The 14,611-nt window shown below is 39.8% G+C and overlaps 1 protein-coding gene across 1 annotated transcript in view; it reads right to left on the reverse strand.

Moving 5' to 3' along the window:
- Positions 1-4,807: 4,807 nt before the first annotated feature.
- Positions 4,808-14,611, reverse strand: part of LOC140943481 (uncharacterized) — a 12,092-nt gene continuing 2,288 nt past the window's right edge. Inside the window, exons 2-8 of the mRNA XM_073392573.1 lie at positions 13,439-13,847; positions 12,792-12,920; positions 11,800-11,927; positions 9,606-9,937; positions 9,120-9,227; positions 7,426-7,842; positions 4,808-5,939 (exon numbers count right to left, since the gene is read on the reverse strand). Of these exons, the coding sequence (XP_073248674.1) occupies positions 5,657-5,939; positions 7,426-7,842; positions 9,120-9,227; positions 9,606-9,937; positions 11,800-11,927; positions 12,792-12,920; positions 13,439-13,847 (1,806 nt within the window). The 3' untranslated portion in view covers positions 4,808-5,656. The remainder of the gene's footprint in view (positions 5,940-7,425; positions 7,843-9,119; positions 9,228-9,605; positions 9,938-11,799; positions 11,928-12,791; positions 12,921-13,438; positions 13,848-14,611) is intronic.

Consider the following 14,611-nt stretch of genomic DNA (forward strand, 5'->3'; position numbering starts at 1 on the left):
CGTCCTTATGACTTTTGTATCTCAACCAGGTGGCCAGAAGAGAGTTCCAACGTTTTCTGCCCAAATGGTAGATCCTGCACCAAATGCAGTATGTACGATAAAAAATGGTCAAGTTGCTTCAGATCAACCTTTATCCTCGGCGAAGGGTGGTGCGTTGTGGGAGCCCCGCTACCATACTGTAAGCGATGCAGGTTGGCCAAGCTATAGCGATATCTAGTTAAGCCTGGTATAAATCTTGAACATTCTCTCTTGTCTTGAAATATCATTGAAGCTGGCAACGCCTGACATGATAGACAAGATCTGCCTTCTTGTCTCCCACCCTTGAGCTTTACCGTATGCCTCTGCTAAGGCCTGAAGATAATTCTTGGACGTTTGTGATAATTCATCAAGTTTAAGAGCTTTGTTCATGGCAGGGGACGAGACGACCGCTTGCCAAAGAGAACCTGCATAATTAAGTGTAAGATCTTGTAGGACTGAAGAAAAGATCTCCACTGTCCTTTTGGTGTGTCTCTTCTTAGTGCTCTCTCCACCTTTATCCCTTTCCATCCAGGGCTGAGTTATTGGCGGGATGTTCTTCGAAACCAGATATTCGTTCAACTTTTTGCGAGGTTCTTGCATAGTGGTTGGGGCCTCGTCACTCGTGGAAGAAACAAGACTTCCAGTATCCGGACTGAGGAACGTCTCATCATCCCGCCCTCTTGACGATATCTCCAGCGTCTTCAGTTCAGTTACAAGGTCATCAGACGATAACTTACTACTAGTTGTTTCTGCTCTTGAACGGCCTGTTTCCCCCTCTACCTGTAACAGTTCAAACAAGTATATTGTGTAATTACTATAAAGCATGATAAAACGTTAATTTTGTTTTATTTTATTCATAAGCCAACACCCACACAAACCAGTTAAGAAAGAAAGAAAGAAAGAAAGAAATGAAAAGAAATCCCCTAAAGTAAAAAGGGATTAAAAAGGAAATGAAAGAATGAATGATGAATTTTTTTTTTGAAAGCAAAACATTTCATACCATCGTTAAAGGAGCTACTTAAACGAAACATTTACACTAGTGTTTCTTATTACTACTTACCAACAAATGGGGCTCGGGTAACTCTTGCAGGTGCGACACCCCGGGGACGGGCTCCACCCCACCTGAAGCAAACACTAGAGTTTGGTTGGGCATGGCCTGTTTGCTGATATACTCGTTGCTTTGTTTACAAATTGCTTTAAATGGAAAAACAAAAGCAAAACAAAATGAACAGACGAACAGAAATTAATGTCAATATACTGTATAAACAAATACATTTAAAACATACATAGAAAGAAGAGAACTTCCTGCTCGCAAGACCAATAATTTTGAATGAGGGCCGCAAGGTGTGCAAGGATTACCCGCACCCAAGGCAAAAATGACCCCTGCGTAATACAAACAAGGGACACGTGATAATTAATACATCTTAAAAGCGCCTTTCCCTCTCCTTGCACGCTCTCTCCTCTCTTAACTTGTCACTGTCTCGTGGAAATTTCTTACTGTTTCTTTAATAGAGTGCTAGCAAACTCCTCGCCTTGTGTGCCACCTTATATGTGATTCTTAACCGTAAAAAATTACCATTATCTAACCAATCTTCGCAGAAAAGTCTGCAACTTACGTGATCCAACTGGAATAAGTGTGTTGGTGGTTTTGAAAATAAACGCCGACTTCAAGCTATCCACTCGGTGGCTCCCTTTAGCAGTTGTAGATTTATGTACTGCTAATTCTTTGGGTACTGTACACATGGTCTTCCCTGTCCTGCAGCGGACGCCGAAATCAGCCCTGTGCCTTGGACAAATGCTCAAGGCATAGTGATGTTCTTCCATTGAGAAAACCCCTAGAAGAAGAATGATGTGTTGAGAATAACCACCCTCAAGTGCATGATGATAAAAAGTAAAACGTATAATAATAATATAGCTGATAAAAAGACCAAAATATTATATTTTAGGGTGGTATTTACCTGCTCTGGCTAACAGCAACTTTATTTCAGATCCTAAACCCTCATCTGCGCTGAGGTTTAAGGTCTTTAAATGGCCAGTTACATCTTTTGTACAGTCTTTGAGCGCAATACATTCCAGCTGACCAGGATAGTCTGCGGACTGACCGCAAGGTGTGCCCTGGGAAGGGGTGACCTTACCTAGAAGCGCTTTGCAGCTACAGTGAGCAGGCGCGGATCTAGGCTAAATGCTGACCGATTTCCTCAACGAGCGCCGAAAACGCAAGCTCTCTTGGGGGGTCCAGGGGCATGCTCCCCCGGTAAATGTTTTAGATTTTAACTCCCTAAATTCTCCTTTCTCGGGGTTCCAAGTCACTCGGATAGGATATTGGCCACTTCCATTCACCTTAGATAAAGCCTTGCAACTTGGAAAGTTTTTTATTTATTAAAAATATATCTATTTAAGAAAAATCTGACCGATTTCCGTAAAACGGTGGAAACCGGTGTGGATCCGCGCCTGGTGAGCCATTCAAGAGACGACGAGAACGAGTTAAACAAGGATATGACCAACGCTGTATTTTCAACCTGTTGCGAAATGTTGTTGCACAATAGCGACGGGTGTGCTCGTGCGCACGGTTGCGTGACTTTCTGGTAAATTTCCTGTGCGCCAAGCACGCACACATTTCGAAGCGCCAAAAATGGATCTGAATATGAACTTTAAAGCCTCTGATGTGTTTTTACAGAAAGTTTGCAATGGTGGACACAAAATGGAGAAAAGGATAAGGTAAATGTAAATTTCGTTTTCGGTTTCAGTCGTTTCATGGTGTCAGTGCCAATTTTACAATAGCGCCGAATTAGTGCAGTCTTTGTTTGTTTCGGTTCGGATTACTTTGTTTAACTCCCTTTCACTTCTGTGCAATTCAACGAAAAGTCATGACTTGATAGTATTAAAAATATTTGGAGTACTGTACTGCTCGCATCCTGAGCGCTTGAGACATCGATACAAGTTGCATTTACAGGATACGGCGTTCTTTAGGAAGATCAAGTAACTGAAGTAAAAATTCCAGGCAGTACTGAGATATGCGGGGTTAGTAATTCTTTTCAACCGATCTTTATTTTGAAACTGTTTAGGTCTGAGAGGCCAAATGTGTTTATTACGTTTAACCTAATCTAAAACGACTTGTGAATTTCAAACGAAAGAAGATATGGAAAGTGCCCTTCTGATCGAGTAACGGGACGAGAAACCTGTTTTTTAATGATTGTTGACAAGCGCTGATAATATTACAAAGTTAACTGGTTGTCTCTTAGGAAGCGTACTAAGTTAGACCTTGAAACTTTACTTGGTAAATCTTTAAGACCTATATTTTAGCTCTGCAATGCTTAAACTTAAAATTGTCAAAGGTAAATTTAGTTTGATATATTTTAACGCAAGTGATTGTAACTATAATGTTAGATGTTTGTTATAAATCCAACGCCATTTTGCAGGTTGATATTGCTCAGACTTCGGATTCCTTCGAAGGGAAGCGTTTCGAGTTCGACCTTGACACTTTACTTGGTAAATCTTTAAGACCTACATTTTAGCTCTGTAATGCTTTGTTAAAAACTGACATACCAGGAACATTTTTATCCTGATGAATGTTAGCTACATTTTGCCGCCATCGAAAGCGGTCTCCGAAGGTGTTTTCTAAATGGCCTGAAAAACCATTGTACTATCATAATTGAAAAGATTAAAACATTGGTAGTGTAGAAGATTGATTGCTTTGAAATTCTTTTTATTTTGAGGTCAACTGATTTCATTTTAAGACTTCAGCGGAGGTTCATCATTGCACCTTTTGATCAACCAAAAAACTGCACTTTGACCGCATTTTGACTGCACTTTTAATTTTTCTCAAATTTCACAAATAAACAAAATCGTTGGAACTTTTGAACATGATTTTTGAAAATAGTCTACCTAAGGCTAACTTTCGGCAAAATATCAGGGATTCGCCAAATGGGTCGCTGACCGCCGATTCTCGATCCTTACAGACAGCCACTCTTAATTGGACAGCTTAATTGGACAGCACGCGTCATGCCTAAGTAATTGGACAGTACGCGCCATCACGCGCGCGCTTAAATGGCTTTTTTTTCACTGCTAGCAAAACAAAATTTCGAATTTCTTGTGTTTTGATTCAAAAAATAGCTTATTATATCACACAATTTGTTAAACAGAACTTCGTGTCGTCCAATTCGGTCAGTAATTATACTCGTGATAAAACAAATCGGACGACCGCGTATTTTGTTAATCACTCGTATGATTACAGACCGAATTGGACACCACTCAGTCCTGTTACCATTACTTACTTCACTATTGAGCACGACTCAATTACATATCAAATATCATAAGAGTAAAGACTCCCTAATGTTGCATCGGTCGAGCAAAGTGAAGATATCATAGAAAAATCCGGGATTCCACTGTACATATTGGGAGTTTCGAAACTGAAAATCGCTGGTAGGAGAAATCGGGGATTAAATTAAGCGATTTCCATGCAGGCGAATCACTTTTTGTTGGAAAAATCTAGATTGCACTGTATTATTAACCTTTGGGAAACCTGAAGATGAAAAAAAGGCCACGAAATTCTTAGGTGAACAAAACAGGTTCTAATCACCAAGACGCAAAATCCAACTAACACCCAGCACGATTTTTTTAACAAAATTTTTAGCTCTCCTCGAGAAATGGAAATTTCCCGGCATCTAGGGTGGGTTCGATTGGGAAATACTGAATTTAGATTTTTAGCGTGATTTCTGATTTTGGAATCGAACGAAAAATCCGAAAACGGATTTAAACTACGAGAAATCCGTCCTCGAGATGGGTAACGCGTTTCAAATAAGAAATCCAAATCCGGATTTTATGAATTTCGTATTTATACCGTTTGACTGGGAAACCCGCAAAAGACCATTCTCGAGACCAGTGGTCTTTTTTATGCTGAATATGCATACGTGGCAAGAGCGCTGTTTATAAGAACAGTTTTTCAAATCCTTTATAGGATTTCTCCCCTCCCCCCTTTCCAAAAAGAAATTAAATAAATAAATAATGAATACATAAAAATACAGCAGTGATGATCAAAATATGTTATGCATTTCTGGCCGTTTTAATCAAGCATCAAACAATACATTTGGAGTGGGTTATAATCGGAAGTATTTTTTGTTTACAGGTAGATGGGTGTATAACTGAGGGCGCTTATAAGCAGTGGTTGAGGGGTTTTCCCTTTTTAAGCCTGACGATGACGGGACGGTGGACCAGTTTTCCACCCCCAAGGTTCAATCAAGTCAGTCCACTGACAACGACTTTCGCAACACTGAAAGATGTCTCTAGAAAGTAACCAGTAAAATTTACCACTGAGTTCTTTAAATTCCAAAGAACTGACTGGATGAGATGTTTTTCAAGCCCAAGTCTTGAACTTCAAACTAATCCTTACGGCAAGGCGACGAAGAAGAAAAATTGCCCAATATTCTTCAGGGGCTACAAGAAAAATGAAAGTAAAACTAAAAGACTTGCCGGATCAGTTTGCCGTTTCATATTTTTCTACAAGTTTAATTGTACTGATCCAGATCTACAACTGGAAGATCTGGCACCACTCATTGGTTTGTTGCTGGGGACTTGCTGATATTACGTATGTCTTGAACTTCATTAAGAAAGAAAACGAGATTTTCAAAACCAACGCTGATTAAAGTTTAGAACGAAGACTCTTTCCAGCTGCGAGACACACTTGATCAGCCACGCGGATTCCAGTTTCTATCGCAGTTGGTACAGTTGAGCACGATCGAAGACTTGTAGCTTCACCCGCAAAAAACAAGCGATCTTCAACCGGAGTGGCAATCACGTGACGAAGATCGTACGCATTGACAGTAGGGGATGTGTATCCACCACGAATGAAGGGATGGTTTGACCAATGAAAATACACGTAGTCTACGAAAGAATCGGTTGCAGGACGAGGATCGCCGGATGTGCTGTGAAAAAATAATAATCATAATGATGATAATGATGATGACATCATGCTTTGCATCCGCAGGCTTTACTTTAAACGATCAGAGGGTGGTAGAGGGTTTATGAGTGTTGAGGACTCTGTAAATAGTAAGATGAATAGACTTAGCAGGTATGTTGAGAGTTGTAATGGCACCCTGTTGGAGGCAGTGTACAAAGAGGAGGTTCTAAGATGTTACGCTAAAAGTTGTGAGGCCGCATCATTACAGCAAGAAAGAAAAGAGCGCTTTCAGGAGAAACAACTTCATGGGCAGTTTTGGAGGAACACGCTAATAAGAGATAAAAAGACGTGGGAGTGGCTGAAAAAGGGAAGACTAAAGAAGGAGATGGAGGGTATGATCATCGCAGCACAAGACGAAGTCTTAAGAACTAATAGTATAAAGAGGATAATTGACAAGTAAAATCACGATGTGTCTGCAAAGTGTAGAATGTGCGGAGAAAGTGATGAGACAAATAATCATATTGTATCGGAATACAAGAAACTTGCTCTAAAGCAAAATCGATGTTGGAGGCACAACAAAGTGGCGCAGGTGATTTACTGGGACCTATGTGGAAAGCTGGGTTATGACAGGGATGAAAAATATTACAACCACGAGCCACGACCAGTGTATGAACCCAGTAACAACAAGCTGCTGTAAGACTTCAAAATACAGACAGAAAACAAGATTGAACACAGCAAGTCTGACATTGAGGTATTAGATAAGATAAAACGGAAGTACCTAATTATTGACGTTGCTTGTCCATTTGACACCCGAGTGAAAGGGAAAGAGAAAGAGGAAACTGAGAACTACCAATTACTGAAGCGCGAGTTTAAATGGATCTGGAAATTGCGCAGAGTAACTGTCAGTCATAATTGGTGCATTAGGAACCGTCTCGAAAGACATAAAAAAGTGGTTACCAGAGATTGGTGTCACATGTCGTTTAGAATCATTGCAGAGAGCGTGCTTACTGGGTACTGCCAGAATCCTTTGCAAAGTCTTAGTCGGACACCTACGGTCACGGGTGGTGACTTGATGTTTAAGGCAGACTCCAGCAAGCCATACAGATGCTTTGTTTAATGAGGATAATTATAATAATTATACCGAAAGGGCGCACTTAGCTAAGGGGAGACCCATGAGGAGTTAGGCCGTTTCATTTGTGACACGTGTCCTGTATACTGCTAAGATGTCGAATAACTCCAGTAAGGTGATAAATAATGAGATGAAGTTGAGCTTGGTGAACTAGACGCTAATAATAGGCATACATTGGGCTGCAGGACTCAATGGTGTAATGCTTTGGAAAGTGTATACCTCTGCTATACCTGCTATTGGATTATAAGCAGTGTTCATTTCACGAAGAATGGGGCCGTTCTTGTTTGTAAACACTGACTTTTTGTTTCCTTTTACCAGGAAATGACTTTGGCGTTTTTCATTGAACAATTTTAAGCACTTACGTATATCACAATTTTCTTACCCGAACATCTCATCCAAATAGCTCAAGAATCCCTCCAAGACCTGTTGACCGTTGAGAACACTTTTCTGTTCCGCAGACTCAGCAGTTTCAAACCCAATAACCACGTGACACTTGTCGTCATTAACAGCCGAGTCACGTGACCACATCCATATTTCACTTGTAAATCCCCGTACACTGTAAATTTGATGAAGTTTCTCGGGCCAAAACCGGCGTTTGAATTGACAAATAATTTTCCACGCTCCAAGCATCTGGATTGTGTTTATGGCTCTGTCTTTGTTAGCGGGAAGTTCTGGAACAAAAGTGATGTCCCTATCTTTGAGGATTGTAAGCGGGACAGTAATGACGACGTACTTAGCGGTTATCATTTCCCCGCGTTGATTCTTCAAAAGAATTCTTCCACCAGCATTTAATCTGTGGCTGTCTTCATCTGCAAAAATAATAGCGCTCACTGAACGTGAAATCAATACTTGCGTAGCGGAGAGTTGCACTAATGTTTCACAACAAAATGTTGCATAGAACAACGACTTTCCACTGTTATGTCGGCGTTTTCAACCAACCTTCCCTGACCTGGAGCCAGTTACTTCCAAACTAAGCCTTTGACGGGTGTTATCGAGACCGGTTATACATTTTAGATCACTTTTTTCCGCCGAAATTTAGGCTCAGTTCATACGTCGCGCTTCCGCAGTGCTTTTGTCAAACTTATTCAAAAAATTAAGTCGGCATGGCAGAAGCACGACGTATGAACTGGGCCTTAGTCCGCAATAGTTATACGAGGAAAACTGAAAACAATCAAACGACCTTACCTTTTATAAAACTACCATTTCTCGACCTCAAATTTTTTATTATCAATTTTTGGGAATACCACGAGTCTAAACTGTCTTCTAAAATGTTCTGACGTCTTTTCAAGTTGCAGGGTTTTAACACAAACATACTGCGTCGTCTTCTCGTTAAAAGGAATTTCGGAAAGCAGAGACTTTTTTATCAATTCACTAAGGAATGGAACTTTTTAGACGCATCTTTTAAAGAAGTTAACTCTCTTCTTCATTTTAAACAGAGCTGTAAAAGCTGTATATTTTAGATATTTATAGCTTTTAATAAATTATTTCATTTTAATCTATCTGACATTTTAACATTTTTAACCCGTAGCTTTTATTAGTTAAATTTTTGTTCTTAACTTTTACTTATCATTACTATTACATATTCATTTATCGAAGATCATTTATTTTTCTATTGTTTTACAGGGCGCCACTGAATATTACTCTTTGTGAACTGAGCTTCCTGTATAAAGATTATTATTATTATTATTAAAAATCGTCGTCTGTGACATCACAGCTTTTTTTCTGTAATACTTTCTTCATTTTTAATCAGAATAGCAGTAACACCTTAGACTGCAATACAGTCGTTAAGTCTTTTTTTCGAACGCATACGGTCCTCAAGCCAGACTTCTAAAACAATTGTGATAACGGATAAAGAGAGTCGGAAGAGGCATGTGTGTCGAACATAGAGACTCGAGCTACTCGCGCGCTTTCGGGTGCATGAAAGTAATTAAAAACTGATGCACTGCAGTTTAACTTAAAGCGAACTTTAACATTGTACACCTTGTACATTCAAGCATAGCAAGAACAGTTAACCTAAATGACAGTTACAGAATCAAACCTACATACTGTCTACTTATCTAAAAGATTACTGTTTACTCCTTACCTTTCCAAACGATTTTCTTAACTTGCCAGTTGAGTCGTTTATCCACATCTGTGGTGTTATCTAAGTAATACTTTACCAGCTGGGAATACGATTCAGCAAGTCTAAAGTGTCAAACACAGATAAAAAGTAAGGACAAGTTCCCCGAGAGAGACTTCATCAACAAACTCAAAAATTAGAGCCACCTTGTACAGCATAATAAAAAGTAACACAGGAAAGGAATGCTCAGAAGCTTTCACAGTTGAATGGTCACACTGTAGGATTTCATCCACAAACTCAAAAGCAAAACTACCTCTTGAAGCACAATAAACAGTACCACAGGAAAGCACTGCTCAAACGCTTTAATGTGAATGGCCACACTTGACGAGTTCACACTTGAATTCAAAATTAAAGTTAGGACCACCTTGCACAGCACAACCATTGCTTTGTCCGATGACATACTATCAAGTCATACTGTACGACCTACAAAATACTGAGCTGACCTGCAATTTCCAAGACCCCACTCAAATTTCGATTCCATTTTCCTTCTTCCTTCACGTACTCCATAATGTGTCAAAGACCCAGCTGAAATCTTCAGTTTCCAGTAGTCAATAATGTCCAAAACATCCTGCGACAATCCCTTGTCTTGAAGCCTGTCATTCAGGGAATCTGACAGCAAGCCATCCTCATTACCTTGGTGATTGTATCTACTGCTGATTATTTCTTCCCACGTATCTCTGGCGACTTTAATTTCTGGCTGGTTGCTGGACAGAGAGTAAAATTTTCCTTTGTAGTAAATTTTTTCACCTTCTTCTTCATCTTCACTTTGGGCTGCCTGCAAGGTTCAGAGGAAAAACGTTATGCAGCTCAGGAACATAAATGGTTTTCAAGTAAAATTTGAAATGTTAAAATGATAGCTAGTGACCATCATAGAGTTAAGCTGGGTGTCAAGCTGGGATATATTTGTGATCTGAGGATTATTGACCAAGGGAATTGATTTTTATACCAAACAAATTGCAACAGATAAATAATTAATAATTAACCCACTTGCCCCTGTTCCGCCCGTAACTGCGTCCCTTGTGTCACTTGTAACGTCATCAGTGTTGGCGGTCAATGACAAATTTGCCCGCTATTAACTTGTGCAGGTTGAAGAGATCATTTCAAACATACCACAATGAGCACTGTTCAGTCAAGGAGACCCGAGGAAAAGGCAAAAAACCATGTAAAGTTGACCGGAAAATTCCGATGAAAGTCTTGTTCTACTACCCACCTGCACTTCCATCTAATCCTACATCGGAAGCTAATACCGTAAAATTCCGAAAATAAGCCCCGGGGCTTACATTTTTCCAAGGCCCTTTTTGGGGGGCTTATTTTTGGAGGGGCATATGTTCAGAGGGGCTTATCTACGGAGGGAAATTTGCGTTTCAAAGTCGATTGGGCTAGCCATATAGTTGGAAGTAAATTTGCCGTTTTTGCTTGTTTTACGTTGTATTTGAGGGCAATTTTCCAAGTACCAGCCCCCGGGGGGCTTATATTTGGAGGGGCGATTTAACGGAAGATTTTTTCCGTTACCTGTTTGGGGGGCTTATTTTCGGAATTTTACGGTATTTTGCTTTTATTTTGCATATTGGTACAGAGGGCCGCGAAGTGAACGAACTTCAAAAGGCTTTTTGGTACGTTTTAGCACAGAGACCAGAAAACTGCTCGACTAGCTTCAAAACGCGTTTTTTTAGCAAAATTCCCAAGGGCGAATGGATTAAAGACATGTGTACAAATTTTCTGAACTCTCTTTGATGTTTTGAATCTTTTAAAAAGTCTGGTGTAAAAGCTTATAGTGACTCTAGTGCCTTAGCGTTTATTGACTTTCAGTGAAATAAGGACTTTTTTGTTTTGATTAGGTTTGTTTGATTGGTTTTTTGGGGTGGTGGGGTGGGGGGCGGTAGAAGGGAGAAAAGGGTTTTCATTTGGCCTTATCTGCTACTATTGTACAAGAGGACTAACTGGCATATATCCTGACACTGAGCAGTGATTTTGTTATAAATAGTTGTGGTGAGTCCTGGGACTCATCTTGTGAAAAATCATGAGTCCCAGTCCAGAACCAATGAGTCTGGTGAGCCTGCTATTAAAGATAAATCTCCTAATTAAGCTGGTTATGTGGTCCTTTTTTGGTCCAAAAAAGGGGTGGCAAATCACCTGGGCACCTCTCCGAGGGGGAGGCTAATGGGGATGTGCTGCTGGATGGGGTTGTATTTGCATGACTCGATTGACTAATGGGGTCACATTTTCCATAGAGTTACTAGAATGGGGTTGCACATTTTCGGATTTTTGGGGGTAACACAATACTTTATTTTCGGTTAGCAAAGTACCAGAATGTTTGCACTGTAGGTGAAAATTGAAGTGTTCCTCATTCAGTTTAAAAAATGGGTCAATTCATAAAAAATAGAAACTGACTTAGTTGGGATTGCAAAAATTACATATTTGCCCATAACTGACTAAGATGGGGTCTATTATTGGTCACAGAATAAACTATAATGGGGAAAGGGCTCTGAGAGGCCAGCGGCACATACCCAGCAAAAATTTACCCCAGTACCCCCCGGGGACACCTCTTCTATACCTGCCACTGGTATCTCCCTCTGTGGGGTTATAGCACCAAGAAACTGAGGCAGTAAGAGTCACTGGTACATATGTTGTACTTACAGGAAGGACGGGCCAGCCATTATCAAGAGCAAGCTTATTAACGACAGTGTTTGATCCATGAATAAATTCTCCACCAAGATCAAAAGAACCAAAACCTTTGAAAGGCTGTGCTTGTTTTACTCTGCCACCTATTAAAATATATAATTACAAAAATATATAACATCTCAGTTAAGGTCATTTATTGTGCCAAATATCAATGGCAGCCCAGGTGGCCCAAACTAAAAAAAAACACTTTATTTGAGGGTCAATGTATTTTGCATGGAAGTACTAATTGGGGACACTGTTTTTATGTCTCCGACTGGAGACAGGCTCGCCATTTTATGATGGTCATCCGAGCCACAAAAGACGTGTGAATTCACTTGAATGAGTTTATACACAGATTCAAATGCTAGCTGTGATGACATCAAAAGGTATCAAATGATGCAGAATAGTGCAACATGAAAGCCATTCCCAGCAGCCACTGGTAAACTTTAAAATCATTTGACTCTTATCAATGTTTCTAATGGGGGGTGCTTTTGATAAGGTGGTTCTTACAGTTGACTCCTGATAAGTCGAACCATCGCCGACTCGAACCTTGCCATTCTGAGTTATTACTTGAGTTATAACTCAAAAGTAAGGCCTTATAAGAAGCACCGCATCAGAAGTATAAATTTCTCCCGTTGCTAGGAGGGGACTGGGGAGGCTTAAAAGAGGGGGGATGGCTTATAGACCTATTCGGCTAACTAAATGTTGTACCCAATTCAACCCTTTGGGGATAAAACGTTTTGTTTCAGGAATTTCCATATCATTTAAATGTGAATGCAACATTAAAAGGGAAGGGGCTTAGTAGAGAAAGGGGGCTTATTTCAGAGGGGGGCTTAATAGAGGATTTATGGTATCTTACTTTGGAAACTAATTTCAAACTCTTTCTGGAACTTCTTCTCACAGTATTACTGGTATAAGTAAAATACTGCATATTCAAAGCACAGAAAAGGTTAAAACAATCAACCTACCTAGGTAGTTAGCAGCCTCTAACAGAACTACATCAAACCCAGCCTTAGACAGCGACAATGAAGCAGAGAGGCCTGCTAAACCTCCACCAACAATAACAACTTGATTATCGGGAGACGGACCTGCTAATCCTTTAATGAGATAGAGAAACGTTTTTGAAAACTTTTAATGTTTTGGTTACTGCACGATCATGTGGCTGCAAAAATACTCATCAGTGATTTAATTGCTGACTTTACAGGGGGGATGCAACTTCTGCTGACCAACCTTTTTCCACATAATTGCAGCCCACAATACTATTGCAGAAACAAAATAATATTTAAATTAACATATTAAAGGTGCATTTGATTTGATTTTTAGATATTACCATACAAAGGATGCCAAACAAATTAATGATATTTCCAGTCAAGAGTTTATTCTATTTATACTTATATTTCTGGAATTATACGGCTGATCGAATACACCCTCTTTAAGTAAGAGAAGGCCATCTTGCTTTTTATTTAAAAGCCATGAGGCATAGAACTTGGCACTACAGCAAGAACAACCCTAGCTAGTGAGTAAACAACAATTTGAACACAGGTGACCGGTAACCAGACCACCATACTGTCTCCTAAACATAAATTTACTAAAATGTAAATGCAAAATATATTACCGTTCCAAGGAAAAGAAGACTGGACTGCACTTAACATCAATGTCGAACTTTCATTTACTGTTTTCATACAGCTTTGAATACACTGGGCTTCTAGTCTTCCTTCTTCTGAAACACTTAGGGAAGTAATGGGATCTTCACAAATGTTTAAAACAGCAGAGGTTTCCACATAATCTCCTACCACTCCATCCTCAACTTGAAAATTGGGAATCAAATCAGGTTTGTAAACAAGGAGACAAATGTCACTTGAAATTGAAGAGGCTTTGGTATCTATCAGGCGAAATCCTGCTGAATACAAACACTTGGATTGTTGAGACCTGCAGCCATGTTTGTCAGCTAATTTCAGTCTATGATTCTTGGTCAAAACACTGAAGATTTCATTACACCTTTTATGTCCACTTTGCTGGGCAAACTGCAAAAATTGAAAATAAAATGTTACATTACAAGATATAACCATTTAGAATTTATAATCTTTATAATCTAATTACAGTACAGTTATGACTGTACATAATCTGAGGACTTCCTAAAGACAATTTGTCAATATATAGAGGAAAATACGAGAAAACAATACAAGAGGTGAAGAGATTTTTATCATATCGTCCTTCTTTAATTATTATCACATTCAATGCTACTCAATGCTACATTTGTTAGTTGGGATTTCAATGCACTATATCTATCAGGTTCAGCACCCCAGATGGGGAGTACTTCCTATAGGCCCTTCCAGGGTAAATTCTGACAAGAAACATGGCCCAAGACAGCTTGTAAAATGAAATCGCGACAAGAGACAACCTCCCTCGGCCAAATTGTGACAGTGATGGCAAAGCTGAAAATAAGAAACAAGCATTTATAAACACCGACACGAGACGTTTTAAAATTCAGACGGGCGACATGGGACCACCCCCCCCCCCCCCCCCCCGGTTGGACCTCTCCTTATAATGGACACGGAGGCTCCACCCAGAAGGGGTACTTTGTTCAGGCCTTAGGAATATGAAAGTGTGGGGAATCCACTGGTTGAAGTATATGAAAGGGTAGGAAGATCTGTCATTTTGGTCTGTAAAAGGGGCTAACAGATGCATATTTTTTGAAGATAAACATTCTGGTTGTGTGATTTGTATTTTAACCTCTAGACAGGCATTTAGAGCAGGGATGTAAAGTTCTAATTAGGTATGTAAAAGG

Source organism: Porites lutea, chromosome 7 (genome assembly GCF_958299795.1).
Source record: "Porites lutea chromosome 7, jaPorLute2.1, whole genome shotgun sequence".
Lineage (NCBI taxonomy): Eukaryota > Metazoa > Cnidaria > Anthozoa > Scleractinia > Poritidae > Porites > Porites lutea.